Source organism: Nesoenas mayeri (assembly GCF_963082525.1).
Source record: "Nesoenas mayeri genome assembly, chromosome: 1".
Taxonomy (NCBI): Eukaryota; Metazoa; Chordata; class Aves; order Columbiformes; family Columbidae; genus Nesoenas; species Nesoenas mayeri.
This window is the reverse complement of record NC_137541.1, coordinates 115,795,203-115,809,836: the sequence shown is the minus strand read 5'-3', so window position 1 is coordinate 115,809,836 and position 14,634 is coordinate 115,795,203. Positions and strand designations below refer to the sequence as shown.

At 39.2% G+C, this 14,634-nt stretch overlaps 1 protein-coding gene across 1 annotated transcript in view; it reads left to right on the top strand.

Annotated features, from left to right (window-relative positions):
* MED14 (mediator complex subunit 14) overlaps nt 1-12,863 on the top strand; it is a 38,252-nt gene extending 25,389 nt beyond the window's left edge. The window contains exons 20-31 of the mRNA XM_080363540.1: nt 801-953; nt 1,175-1,444; nt 2,743-2,889; nt 3,452-3,563; nt 4,211-4,342; nt 5,380-5,562; nt 6,242-6,477; nt 6,951-7,130; nt 7,330-7,437; nt 7,881-8,006; nt 8,593-8,782; nt 12,290-12,863. Coding sequence (XP_080219666.1) covers nt 801-953; nt 1,175-1,444; nt 2,743-2,889; nt 3,452-3,563; nt 4,211-4,342; nt 5,380-5,562; nt 6,242-6,477; nt 6,951-7,130; nt 7,330-7,437; nt 7,881-8,006; nt 8,593-8,782; nt 12,290-12,363 — 1,911 coding nt within the window. The 3' untranslated portion in view covers nt 12,364-12,863. The remainder of the gene's footprint in view (nt 1-800; nt 954-1,174; nt 1,445-2,742; nt 2,890-3,451; nt 3,564-4,210; nt 4,343-5,379; nt 5,563-6,241; nt 6,478-6,950; nt 7,131-7,329; nt 7,438-7,880; nt 8,007-8,592; nt 8,783-12,289) is intronic.
* Nucleotides 12,864-14,634: the final 1,771 nt, after the last annotated feature.

Sequence of the window (14,634 nt, the reverse complement as noted above, 5' to 3'; positions counted from 1 at the left end):
ATATGGATATATCTAAGCTGTGTGCTTAACACTGCTTTAGAAGAAAGGACTCTAAAGTTTTAGATGTAGTACTGTGCTTTGAAATGAGGTGGTCCTTAGTTATTTTGTAACAATGCATGTTCCCTTGTTCAGAACTCTAGCTTACTCTTTAGTGTTTGAATTTACATCTTATTAATTACTTGAAATGTGTACTTGCTCACACCCTTGCATTAAATGCAAGGTAGAGGAGAAAGCATGTGCATGGTTATTACAAACTGAGAATGTACTTTTGTGTGTAGCTGCTGCACTTGAAATTTGCTTCCTGGAACGCTTTTGTGATCATGCTCTAAGCTGAATTTTTGAGAGTATTTCTATGTGCATTATATTGGCACAGTGAATAAGTAGCAAGAGTAGCAGTGTGGGTTGTGGAGGTCACTTCCTTACATATTAGCTTCTCCAGTTCTTGGGTTTGTGTGCTGTAGCTGAGAAAACCAGACCACCCCAAGCAACTCATTAATCAGTTCTCTGTGGCATGAATCTCTAAAGTTCAATTTTCTCTATCTCACCTTTGGCAGAAAAAGCTTTTGTTCTTTCTGATTGACTTGCTAAATAATTTTCTAGTTTTGTGGTTGCCAACAATCCGGCTAGCTAAATGAATGTTAAAGCTAGCAGCACTTTTTTTCAGGACTTCAACAACTTTTGAGGAGGATGAGTTAGAAATCTGTTGAGGTTTGATTAAAAATGACAGCCAACCAGCTTTCTTGTTATAACTTCATAATTGTTCTAGTTTCTAAGACCACTTTATGTTCTTGATGTTGCAGATCAGCATTCAGTGGAACTCCATACTCCAGAAGTTCCACATTTCGCTGGGAACTGTTGGCCCAAACTCAGGTTGCAGTAACTGTCACAACACAATTCTGCACCAGCTCCAGGAGATGTTTAATAAAACACCAAATGTGGTGCAGTTGTTACAGGTAATGTTTTAAAAACTACTCTCAAGAGAAGTACAAGATAATTAAGAGCTGAATTCTGTTTAAACTGTTCTCTTCAAAATTACTTGTATATTTTATGATTGTTTATAGATCTCATTGGCAGAAGGTGGCTTGGGGAAGATTGTCTCCTTCCTGTGCCCCCTTTTCCTTGACCTTTACTTAAAAGGAAGCTACCTGATCTCTCACTATCTGTTCTCTCTCAGGTTTTGTTTGACACTCAGGCTCCATTAAATGCCATCAACAAACTTCCAACTGTGCCCATGCTGGGTCTGACTCAACGCACCAACACTGCCTATCAGTGTTTCTCAATTCTGCCGCAGTCACCTACGCATATCAGGCTGGCTTTCAGGAATATGTACTGCATTGACATCTACTGCCGGAGTCGTGGCGTCGTAGCAATACGTGATGGGGCGTACAGTCTCTTTGACAACAGCAAAATAGTTGAAGGTTTTTACCCTGCACCTGGATTAAAGGTGACTGCTTCTGTGTTTTCTGGCATGATGTAAATAAATGAGCTTCTAATTTGAAGTACAGATCTGATGTGAAGAGCTTTGTGAAGCTTTTTTTGTGAAGAGCTGCAGTCCCTTCAAAACTCTGAGCACAGAAGGAATTTTCTGATTTATCAGTAGATTTGCTAATTACTTTGAATTAAAATATTTCCTTTAAGAAAACTAGCATCAAGTGTAAGGGGTCTTTTTCTTATCTATGTAAAATAACGTAGAGGCTAGTTCAGGCATCCTTTTGTGAAAACTTAATGAAGCTTTGTGACTAGACTACATGTATTCTTCAGGATTGACAGTAATAGTTCCTCACAAACTATGTTGTGTGGCAGGACGGTGCTCCTATGTTGCAGATGAGGAAATGCTTCGTGTCAGATGATTCTAGATGGAAACTTCTGCTTTAAAATAGTTTCCATCGGTGTGTGGCAGGAGCCTGTGGCTTTGCTTCTGAATAAAGTGCTGGCCTGAAAAATGAATCTGTGCACACTGACAGAATACTTTAGCTGAGGACAGCTTGCACCAATGCTAGTTATACTGAAATACTGGAAAGTATTGTAAAACAAAATAGTTTGCTGATTTTTTCTTCTGATGGTTGCAACTGAACACTTGTTTCTGTGGTACTGCTTTTAGCTGATCCTAAGCATCTCTCTCTTTCACAAGTAACAAGTGGAAAGCTAATGGGAAGAGAAAGGGCATTGTAGATACCAGCAGAAGGTATAAGAGAATTAAATTGGGAAGGTAGAAGAAGAAATAATTCAAGATGGTTGGCAAATTCCTCTGGATACAAGAGAATGCTATGGAGGAGGGGACCTGGGCATTCTTACCCAAAGAGAGCAGTTGTAGGTGTGATACAACAGCTCAGTAGTTTCTGGATAGCGATGAGTTGTTCTGGAACAGCTATTTCCAAGTGTAGGCTTTTCCTTTTTTTTTTTTTTTTTTCCCAGGAAAAACTAAAATGCTGATATTTTAATTAACTAGAGATATTTTGTGTCAGTGAGCAAGGTTTCTTGTTTGGTGGTGATGCAAGATTCCTTTTTAAAAGGAAAAGGGAATTAAAAATCCACTGAGAAGCTCTGTTTACGAAGTGATACATTTTGCAAGCTATTCATACTGTATATAATGAATGCCCACTAGTATTCAGTTCTAGACACCTGCCTGTTTCTTATGTGTTGTAGCTGATAAAGATAGTATTACAGCTCAGCAAATACTGTACTCATTTATGAAATAAAATTTAAATGGGGAAATTGCTAACAAAACTGATTTTTCCACAGACATTCCTGAACATGTTTGTTGACAGCAATCAGGATGCACGAAGACGATCTGTAAATGAGGACGATAACCCACCTTCTCCTATTGGAGGAGACATGATGGATTCTTTGATATCGCAGCTTCAACCCCAGCAGCAACCACAACAACAGGTACCCTCCAGGCAAAATAAGAAACATTATTGTCTTCCACACCTGTAGGTTTTGAAGAACTTATGTTCTAAAAGGATTAGCAGTAAAAAATTGGAAGGGAGACTATAAAACTGCTCTGCTGTGGAATTCCCCTTGGGGCAAAATGTATTAATTTATTTTGCCATTTCTCATTCCAGTGTAAACAGCCCATGGCATATGAACAGCAGCTTAGGAAGGTCACATGAGACTTGCTGCCTTAGAAGCAAAGGACTGAGGGAGGGAAAATGACTGGTTAAGATAAAAGATGGGGAGGGGAGTCAGAAGGCTTTGTTGTTATAGGGTGGCAGATAAAAAAGAATGAGATGCAGAGATGATATATCTTAAGGAAAAACTGCAAAAGTCACTGAAAAAAATAGTGAGCACTGAACAATGTGATAGAGGGAATTAAACAACCATGTTGATGGACCTATAAGATTTCATATCTGGTGACCAAACTCTCGTTAGTATTCTTCTGCACATACTTAATTTTAGTTTTAGTACAAAATGATCAGAAGTTTTCGTTGTTCTGTGTTGCCAATTTCAGCCATTTGCAAAACAGGCTGGAGCATCGGGAGCTTACCCTCTCACTTCTCCACCCACCTCCTATCACAACACAGTGACACCGTCTCCCTCTATGATGCACACACAGTCACCAGGTAAGAGGCTGAGAGCTTGTGTGCTGACCATGTGCTGGAAATGTGCATGTTTTTGGAAATGTGGATGTTTTTGTCTGTTACTTGAGCTGTGTTTCACTCCGGGCTAGCCAAGAGAATGCACCTTATATTGTGGAAAAATAGCAAAGCAAAGTCATGCTATGCATGTTTTGGGAAGTACATTTTGAAGCTAAAAGAAAAAAAATTAATTCAGTGAAACTGTTATCTTTAGCTGTGTGATATTTGGGACTGTTTCACTCTTACAGCTTACAACTTGCTCAGATCAAAACCTGTTAGTTTTAAATACCTGCTTCTTCAGAAAAACTTTGAATCACCAAAGCTCTGCTTTCTGCTCACAGCTGTTATAGAGCAACAGCTGAAAAATATTTAAGTTTGGGAAAGGGCTGGGCATGGGGGAAATGCCATTCTTCAAGCCAAATAGCTTGGAGAGTTTCCTTTGTGTGGCGAATCAATCTGGAAAATATAACACTCATCCATGCACAAAATAAAGCCTTTGAGTGCAAAACCAAGTTCTCAGGAATCTTGTTTGCTGTCTCCCTATAAAGGAGATAGCTATAGCAGTTGATTGAAAAAAACATCAGAGAAAAATGGGAAATGCTTATGATGAATGACATGATGTCTTTGATTAGGAAATTTGCATGCTGCAAGCTCACCTAGTGGAGCTCTAAGAGCACCATCACCAGCGTCCTTTGGTCCAACTCCCTCACCTTCCTCTCTTGGAATCACAATGGGACAAACAGCTAACTTTGCCAGCCCACATGGTGAGTTCTTTACTGGCAGGTGTATCTGTAGTGGCAGGGAGGGCACATTTGCTTCTTGAAGTCTTCCAGAACATACCTAAGTTAACTGCGAACTCAGATTGGTGTTTTGTAATTGGCTAAAGTAGGTGTTTTCATACCCATGGCTGTAACTCTTAACAGTAGTCAAAAGTAGCTACATGGCACGTTGAGGTGTCCCTAACGTTTTAAAAATTGACTGTCAGTCCCTCTCTCATGTTTACTAATGTGGGGAAATTCTGTGTGGTCTTGTAGCAGAACAGCAGCTGTGGCTTTTAATGAGCATTGTCTCTTGTTAGATTAGGGAATGATTTTTCACTGCCTACATTTCCTGGAAAAAATAGCTGGAACAGGTTAGAAATTCAAATACGTGCAATTTGAAAACATTGTCAAAGTCTTGCTGGTTTGACATACCTATATCCAAGCAACATGGCTTTCGGTTGCTTCCTTTATTAAGTCTTTTTGGAAATCTGCCAAAGCAATTGTTTGTTATAATCACAGTGCATTGGAAACCATTCCATAGAGCACAATAAATGAACAATTCAGATTGTAATTTTAGCACACAAGTTTAACTGTCAGAATGAACAAAGTGAGATAGATATACAACAGACTGTTTTAAGAAGCTTGTTCTGATCAGTCTTTATAGCAGAAATAACAGCGAGATACTGAATAGATGAGGAACAGTCCAGCTGAGGCTTTCATTTGCTAAGGAGCAGTAGAAGTCCAGGTCTATAGGCAAGAGCTCTTTTTAGTTTAGATCCCACTATGTACTGAACATACTGATTTGCCTTAACCTTCAATTTTATTGTACTTTTTAAAAAATGAAGCCAGAAAACCCTTGAATCTGTATCTTGATTTCCTTCCCCCCTCCCAATTATGTTTTCTGTATGGTTGTAAAATGCAGTCTGAAAGCTTGCAGACACTTGCATGCTTTACGGATTTTGGTAAGCCCTTTTTAGATTTCTCGATTAGAAAACCTTGTACTTATTTTAAAAATATTAATGGTTTTGTAACATCTGTAGGTACCATAGACCCAAGCTCACCGTACACCATGATGTCACCCAGTCAGCGTGCAGGGAACTGGCCAGGATCTCCCCAGGTCTCTGGTCCATCACCAGCAGCACGGATGCCTGGAATGTCACCAGCCAACCCTTCCCTTCATTCACCTGTCCCAGATGCCTCTCATTCCCCACGAGCTGGAACAAGTAGGCTTCTCTATTGGTGTTATAACTGTGAAACACTCATGTTTAACATCGCTAGCTCTGTTCTTTTTGGTCGTTTTGTGTATCAGCCTAACAGTCATTACTGCCCTGTGCAGTAAAGTACCTAATGAAATTAAGCCTTTATTCTGCCCTAGTTAAAATCTTCTATTAAAAAAAATGGAAAACAAGTTAGATCATACAGTATAAACGTCATCAGGACTGATACCTCTTGTTGCACTGCAGAAATTAATCTTAAGCTATGGAGCTCTATGACTGAGAGAAAATTCTTCAGAATGAAAGTGATGATAGGCATATTTGCCTAAACAAATAACTAACTTTTCGCATCACAGAGTTGTAATGCTGCTCTTGCACGATTGATTTAGCCATCTTTGCATCTCATTGAGTTTGTTATACAAACCTGCTATCTGCTGGTATGCTGCAAAAAGAGAAGAGAGTAGGATTTTAATGTTATTGAGAGTCTTTGCACAGATAGAGGGTCAAAACTCTCATTCTTTGACTTTGTCTGTCTGCCTGTCACTAGGCAGCCAAATTTCTTAAATAAGAAGGATTAGCTTTGGCCCAGAGAACTCATTGCTTGTATAGCGACAACAAATAAAGTGAACACATCTTACGTTTCTGCTTAAATCCTCCCTTACTGCAAGTACTTTTTCTGTATCGATAGGTTCCCAAGCAATGCCGACTAGTATGCCTCCACCTCGTAAACTACCTCAGCGCTCTTGGGCTGCATCCATACCTACAATCCTCACCCACAGTGCCTTGAATATTCTGCTGTTGCCCTCTCCTACCCCTGGGCTTGTGCCGGGACTAGCTGGCAGCTATCTTTGCTCCCCTCTTGAGCGATTCCTTGGATCAGTTATTATGAGGAGGCATCTTCAGAGGATCATACAACAAGAAACGGTATGGTTTATGTTGTTTTAATGTTGACCTGCAAGTATGACTTCACAACTATTCTTTTCCGTGCTTCTGTACCACGTCTTTCAAATCAGGCACAAACTGAAATGCTTCAAATATAAGAACTGTAATAGAATAGCCACAGGGTTACTATGGATGCCACTACTTGGCAAGGAGCGTTCAAAAAATTAGTTACTAGCTGACAATAACTGAACTACTCAGTCATGAATGTTGCTTTAGGGTTTTGGACAGACAGTGTGTGCCTCTTCACTTCTTTGGCATTGATTCAGTGACTGAGAAATAAGCCAGATGTTGCATAAGCTTCATTCTCAAGGCAGTTTTACCTGTCTACAAACATAGCATGTTTCTTTCTGGAAAGAGAGCAGATTAACCATTACAGTCTTGGAAGTGAATGTATGTGTGTGTGTTCATGCTATTTAATGAATGATCGACTGAAAGTGATACTTCTTTTTATGCAGCTACAGTTAATAAACTCCAATGAACCAGGTGTAATTATGTTTAAGACGGAGGCACTGAAGTGCAGGGTTGCTCTCAATCCCAAAACCAACCAGACCTTGCAACTGAAAGTAACACCTGAAAATACAGGACAGTGGAAATCGGAGGAGTTACAGGTTTTGGAGAAGTTCTTTGAAACAAGGGTATGTACTCAGATCAGTAATGCTTACATTTTTGTGCATTGCTTTTAATCTCTGATGGTGTTGTGAGTGGTACTGCTGACTGTCATTGGCATGTGGAAGGACTGCAAAATATAAAATTAACACCCATGTATGCTGGTTACCATATTATATTGCATAATTATTAGCTAAGCAGGCAGTACTAAATAATGTCTTTCTTTAGGTTGCAGGACCACCTTTTAAAGCAAACACCCTAATAGCCTTCACAAAATTACTAGGGGCTCCAACGCATATCCTCAGGGACTGTGTCCACATCATGAAACTTGAGCTGGTAAGTTAACCGTTCCCTTTAGTTCACCCAACTTCAGTTGTTATGTTTTTTAAGAAAGGTACTGTATCTTTATCTGTAAACACTTAAATTACTCTAAGTTTTTATAAGTTATGTAGTGTTAATACAGAAGATTTCATTTTACCGCTAGTTCTCCTGAAACTCCCAAAATTTCTCCTTTAAACTGATGATTTTGAGAAACTGCAGGCACATTGCTGCACTATAGGCACATGAATGGGCTGGCTGGAATAATTCCCATCGTATTCTTGTTTATCCTGTGCTCAATTCTTTCCAGAGTTATTTTGACTTATGCTAAACTTGGCAACATCTGCAGGTTTAGCTAGGGAGATACATGCTACTTTTTAATGCTTCCCTACTTCATATCAACGTATGTTACTGACATGAAACCTTTGCTGCTCTTTCTCTGTGCTACTCTTTCTAAATAGTTCCCTGATCAGGCAAGTCAGCTGAAATGGAATGTGCAGTTTTGTTTAACAATTCCTCCCAGTGCACCGCCAATTGCGCCTCCAGGAACACCTGCTGTTGTGCTGAAATCCAAAATGTTGTTTTTTGTAAGTAGAGCTATCTGTTTTAAAATTTTGTGGGCTGCATGTCTTTGAAATAATCACAAGTTAGTAGCAAAACATAAGCAGGCTGTATCTGACAACTGTAATAGCTAAGAATGTTCTGCTGTTTGGAAGCCTAGATTTGTGTTCATCTCTTTTGTAATGAGTTCAGTTAGTATTCCTGTTCTCCCTCCTATAAAAGCCCAGTGACTCTTCATGTTTTGGGTTCTTGGTGAGAAGTTGCCAATATATAAATTCAGTTCCCTCTGGGCTGTGGATATCTTCAGATGCTCAACCTCTGGGTGTTTTGTTGTTCTTTGAGGCACTAACCACCCTAGAGTAAGTGATACAAGGGACAGCAGGAATGAGATGTTTAGAACAAATCTATATTAGTGTCTTCCCTGAGGCAATGGTCACTGTAGGGTGCTTTTGAGAAGAAAATAGTCTACACCTGATTGATAACTTCTCTGTTACAGAATTGATGTGTGAAAACTGAGGGGGTGGAAGTTCACATCATAGGCCTAGAATGTTTATCTGAAGTTGTGCTGAACTACGTGGTCTTTCAATTTAACACACTTTTTGTTTCTCACAGCTCCAGTTAACACAGAAAACAACAGTCCCACAGGAAGCTGTTAGTATTATTGTCCCAATTATTTATGATATGGCTTCGGGTACAACGCAACAGGCTGACATTCCGAGGCAACAGAACTCTTCTGTTGCTGCTCCAATGATGGTTAGCAATATTCTAAAGAGGTTTGCTGAACTGAATTCATCACGACCAGGTACTGTACATGTCCAGTAGATATATTCTCTTCACCCAGACATCTGTGACAAATCTCCAGTGTAAAACTAAACCTCTCTTGAGTCTGAATTCTTCTCAGTTTCTATCATACCTCTTAAGTGATTACAAACTCCTGATGCAACAGGCAATACATAAGTTAATAGCAAGTACTGGCAATGCAGCAGAAGGTTATACTGATGATTCAGGCTGGATTTTGCTGTTCTGCCCAAGTGATAGAATGCACCTCTTGTTGGCCCCGCTCTTGCTGTGCAGTAGGAGTCATACTTTTTAACAAATGGGCCCAGAATGAGTCACAAGAAATATGCTATGGTCAAGTGTCAGATTTCATGGTTAATTATTAATTTATTGAGCTTAACAGTAGAATATGAAGGGATGTTAAAATAGTTATGAGAACTTGTCCACGTGCTGTGAATGATTAAAAGGTAGTTGGAGCGATTGTATACTCCTTTGTCAGTGTGTACACTAACAGAGGCGCATGCAGTTCTGTCCACCAAATATGCTGTGAAGTGTTAGATCTAAATAGGTTGTTCTGAATGTTCGTTGGCCTATAGGTAGCGTGCTGTGAGTGATGGTGTGCTTTGCTTTCCCTCTTGTTTGTCATGCTTTTTACTTATTTTTTTTTAATATCTGAAACATTGAACAATGGTGACAGGTTCTTTGGGTAGCATGTTGTCTTTAAGCAGTGGTGTGGGGTCCTAATACATAGATGGCTCATAAGAACAGTACCTTTCAGTTCTGCTGTAGTGACATGCTGAAGAACGAAGCCTTTTTTCAGTAATCCAGTGAACAGATTGAAGCTGTGAATCCAGAAGTTGAATTCTGCTTCTGTTCTGTATAATTATTCGTTGTTATGCGGTAATTTTAACTATGCTTGATGGTTTATTTTGGTTGCTAGAACATGAGCAATGTTTATCTTAAATGGATGTGGATATGCATTCGTTTCTGAAAATTGTGAGATTTAAATTAACATGCATTTTCTGGTTTACATATAGTAATAGCATAGGTAAATAGGAGAGAGAGAATAGCCTTGAGGGCATGTGGGGTTACCTGTAAGAGTTCTGTATGTGGTACAGAACTGTTGTTTGTGTAGCACTTCTCTTTCAAGATATGTTAACTAAGCTTCAGGTGTTTCTTTTGGAAGGTGCTTCCCCATTGAGTTCCCCTATTGTGGGGAAGGGTAAATAATTTGTTTTGCTCTTTGTTATTGCACTAAGTTATGCTTTAAGGTGAAAGTGCTGCAGCATAGGAAGTAATCGTCAAGCTGCTTTTGAGTACCCCAGGTGGGGTGTCTTCTGATGATCATTAGATAGATCAGGATAGACAATTTGTGTTTGTCATGCAAGTTTTTATGTAGTTTTGGAGTGCGGTACAGGAAGCAGAGTAGAGACAGGGGAAAAAATGTGTATAAAAAGATCTTGTAGCCCCAAGCAGGACCTTATCCAGGCAAGGAAGAGTGTGCCTAGCTGAGCAGAGGACATTTCTAGTAGTCTTTCCTTTGATTTCTAAAATAAAGGCTGAGTCTGTCTGGATCTATCTGTCTGTCTATCTATCTATCTATCTATTTATTTACATACCACCAGCTGAAGTGGGATTTTCCCTGAGGACACTTGAAATGCAATTTCCTGTGTTCTTACTGTTAAAACGTATGTTGTTTTATCTGATAAAAGAGAACAAGATACCTTATTTGCCATTGAAAGGTGATAGCAGAGCCAGCAGATCCAAGTAGATAGTTGGGAGACTTCTTTTACAACAGGAGTACGAGGGAGATCCCACATACGTATCCTTTCTCTCTCCTGATGCTATTGTGCTGTTCCCAGGATTTTCCTACCTGTGTTAGCTCTTCTGCTGCACTAATTGCAATTTGCTTGGTTAAGTGAATTTTTCACTGTTTCAATCAGAAAGGACCAGGGCTTCCCATCATGCACGTATGATATTACTGGCACTTTCATTGTAACCTGTAATCAGTGTTGCCTCGTTTTGGCTGTATCTTTTTTTACCTTTCTCTCTTTGTGAGAAAGTATTTTGTATTCAGCTTAATTTTCCTCTTAATAAAATGGTAGTGCCTGAAAAGTAAGTTCTTTTGGAAGAGTTTTCTTTTCCGATCTGTGGGCAGTTTAACAGTAAAATGTTGACTCATTGTGAGTATGTTGTGTTTCTCAGATCACTTTACCTGTGTCTCCATGGGAAAAAATATTTTATTTGGGGAAGTAATTATAGGAACTGAGGTGGAATCAAGCCCTGTAATAATAGGGTTAAATTTGAGCTGTAAGGCTGCAACCTGTATTATGTAGTGGACATCAATCTGGTAAGGAAATGCAAGTCCCTACAGATAATGGAGGTGACCCTTAGAGAGGAGCTCAAGAGACTCATGATATTTCTTAAAGCACTTCACGACTAAGCATTTTTCGGTGTCTGATTTTCAGTGATGCAGTGGATGATATTTAGCCCAGAGTTGTAGCTTTGATGTGGTAATGACTTGCCCCAAATAATCTTGAGAATCCCTAGTTTGGCAGTTAGGATTGATGCATCCCAACAGGCTCTACTCACATCCCTTTTCTCACACTGTTGTTCCTTCAACAACAAAATTCAGTGTCTTCTAACTGATGTTTCTTGAAATACACAGGAAAAATTCAGCCCACAGTGACCAGGGTATGACACTGGCTATTAATTGTATTCTCAGTAGATGAAAGTCACAGCTGCCTAGTACTTCACCGTTTGTTGTTCTAATCAAACCCTTTTGATTCTATTGGTTTTAACTTTTTTAAGCTATTTCCGAATGTGTGTGTGTTTTTATAAAAAAATGCTGGTATTCAAATCTTTAGATGGCTGTGGCTGATTTTTTCTCTGTGTATCAGATCTCAGCTGTTTGAAATAAAAGTCCATTTTCTCTGTATTTTATTTTGCATTTTAGATGTCAAGGGTAGAGCCAGAGCAATTTGATTGGAAGAAACAGATTTCTGCCTTTTGCCCAGTCTTGGAATTAGAAATGCTTCTAGAACTAGGCTTAGGACAGAAAACATCTTCCAGCTGCTTCAGACATGAGTCTTTTGAAATGTTTAGTTTCTGCTTTTAATCAATACAAATAGAAGTTGAAAAAATTGGGGTTTTTTTCTCTAAGATGTAGTCCTTTTAATTAATAACACACAGAAAAATTCAGATTGCAGTGCCACGTATGATAAATTCTCGTATAGATTCAGCGTGACATTCAAAAGGAATTAAACATTAAGAGCCTCTTGCAATGTCACGGCCCACAAGAGCTGTCCTGCTGGGAAAGCCGGAGTTACTTCAGTATAAAATAAGTTGCAAATCCCAGCGTCCTTGGCAGTCACTGGGATTTGTGGGTGCCGGTCACTGTGCGTACGGCCAGCCCGTGCCCATCTGGGGTCGGCGGTGCGGTCGGAGCTGGTGTCGGGCACCGCCTGGGGAGGTTGTTGGCGTGAGGGCCTGTCGGGGAGCGATGCTAACCTGTCTCTTTTCCCTGTTCCAGGTGAATGCACAATATTTGCAGCCGTTCGTGATTTGATGGTTAATCTTACGCTGCCCCCTGGTGGGCGTCCCTAGACACTTTTAAAAGAAGGCTGAAAGTGAGACAAAACAGAAAAAAAAAAATAATTATAAAGCCTTCAGTTAAAAGAGGACGTTTTAATTTTACCTTTTTTAAGAGCTAACTATAATAAACTGGCAAACTTTCAGGGATGCACTTTCATCAAATGAGTATCACCACGACTTTTGTATAGTGCTGTTGTATAGTGTGTTTTAACGGGAGACACTTCAGACTAGGTAACAGATTGAAGTATCAGCTTGCTGGTAATAGATTTAATATTCTGTTTTATACTATAAAGATTATGAAAATGCCAAACTTGTTTGTTTTTTCTGTTTTTCTTATGTTTTGGTGTAATAGTCTTTTTTTAAGGCAGGTCTGTCATTTTTGAATACTGTAAAACTGTGACAAACTTTATATTGAAGCTGTATTTTAATATGACTGCTTTGAATCCTTAGACAATTTATTTGGGCTTGTTGTAAACATGTCCCCAAAAAGCAATATTTAATAAACTGGATTAAAAAATCTTAACCTGGGTGTTGTATAACCTTAAATATTATTCCTCTCCACTGTAGCCACTGGCCAGATCTCTTGTATTCACACTTACTTGGGTTTGTTTGTATGCGACCTTGTTTCCACACACACACACGCATGTGCTGCTAATTTAAGAAAAAGAAAAGACACAAAACCAACCAAACAAACAGGCTGTGGTTGTTTGTGGGTGGTTTTTTTTATTTATTCTGTGGGTTTGATTTGTTCCAAGTCATAGGAAACCAGAGTTTGTTCATTTTCCTCATTGTGTAAATAACCAGTAATTACTTAAAAAGATGCTTCATTTCGTATGATCATAAAGAAGTTTAGTGGAAGAAAGCACTTTTTCTCATCTGTCATGGAGTTTGTAGTTATAGACACCTCTATAACTCAGTTGGAAAGGTTTTTCTATTTCTGTCTTTTCACAACTTAACAGATGTTAAAATTGAGAGGTGACGTGAGTAGGTCTGAAAAGGACTGGCTGTTTTGCTGGCTACTAGTCTGGATTCAAGGTCTGAGCATTCCCATACCTGAAAGCAGCTCTGTGTTCATTGTGCTCAGGGGCAGGTGAATGCTCGTGGCAAAGCCTCCCCTGCTGTCAGAGCGGCAGCACTTGAAGGTAAAACTGGGTGTGGGGGTGGGAAGAGGGAAGGGGGGAGGTCTCTCCCCATGGGGCAGACAAAACAAAATACGTGAACTAGTGACAAATGGTTATGAACTAACATTCCCAATCTGAGATTATGGGAAGACTGAATTTTATTTTGTACTATGCACACCACTCCTCTTAACATCCACCACATTTTAAGCCTCTCCTAAATGCTTACATTTTTAGGGAAAATGCTACTAGTGAAAGGAAGCATTTCCCACTGACCAGTGACACTTGTTCCTTTCAAATAAATGACTCTGTATTCACAAGTGCAGTTTTAAATTTCGTTTTTCATGTGTTCAGTCTAGTTTTCTGGTAGCCAGATGTCACATCCACCTGCTGCATTGGGACTATTTGTAGATTTTCATCGTTGCAGAAGATTTGGTTGTTCAGTTATTTCACTAAAAGTGCTGCAGTGACTCCACACCCTACAGAACCCTTGGATTATTTCTGCTAAACCTGCTTGTGGGACAAGCATGAGAGAAATTGAATTATACAAAGAAAGGAAAGAAAAAAAAATAAGGCAGTTCTGAAGTGATCCACAGATCTGTCATAGCAATGTTAGCTAGCATCAAATGGGAACACAACTTTTCAGCTATCCAAAAAGCCATCCCACATGACTGCAATAGACTTTCTGGCTTTACAGATAATAAATATTGATCGTGTTAAAGGTTCTCTTAATACAAAAAGGAGGGGAAGAGGCTTTTTTGAGCCCTGCAAACAGTCAGACAAGGAGCTGAATCAAGGTGAGGGTTTGAGGGATTTTTTTACTTGAAACTAAGTAAATTACTTGCTCTCCTATTACTTACTCCTCACGCATTTGAGTGTCCTACAGGTTGCCTTTGAGACTGTTTGAGTTTACAAAGATTGCAGGAAACAAATTCTAATTATAAGTAGCTGAGATAAAGCTCCATAAAACTATTAGGTTGGTGCAAAAGGAATTGTGGTTTTTGCATTGTTGACATTTGCCGTTCAATATTGGACTACCTTCTGAAGTACATGTGGTTATGTTATATATCATTTTAATGCGCTTTTCTTGCTTGACTTTTTTTTTTTGCTACTGACTTATTACTTTCTGCTTATATTTATTTTAAACTATGGAAATGACGTTAGA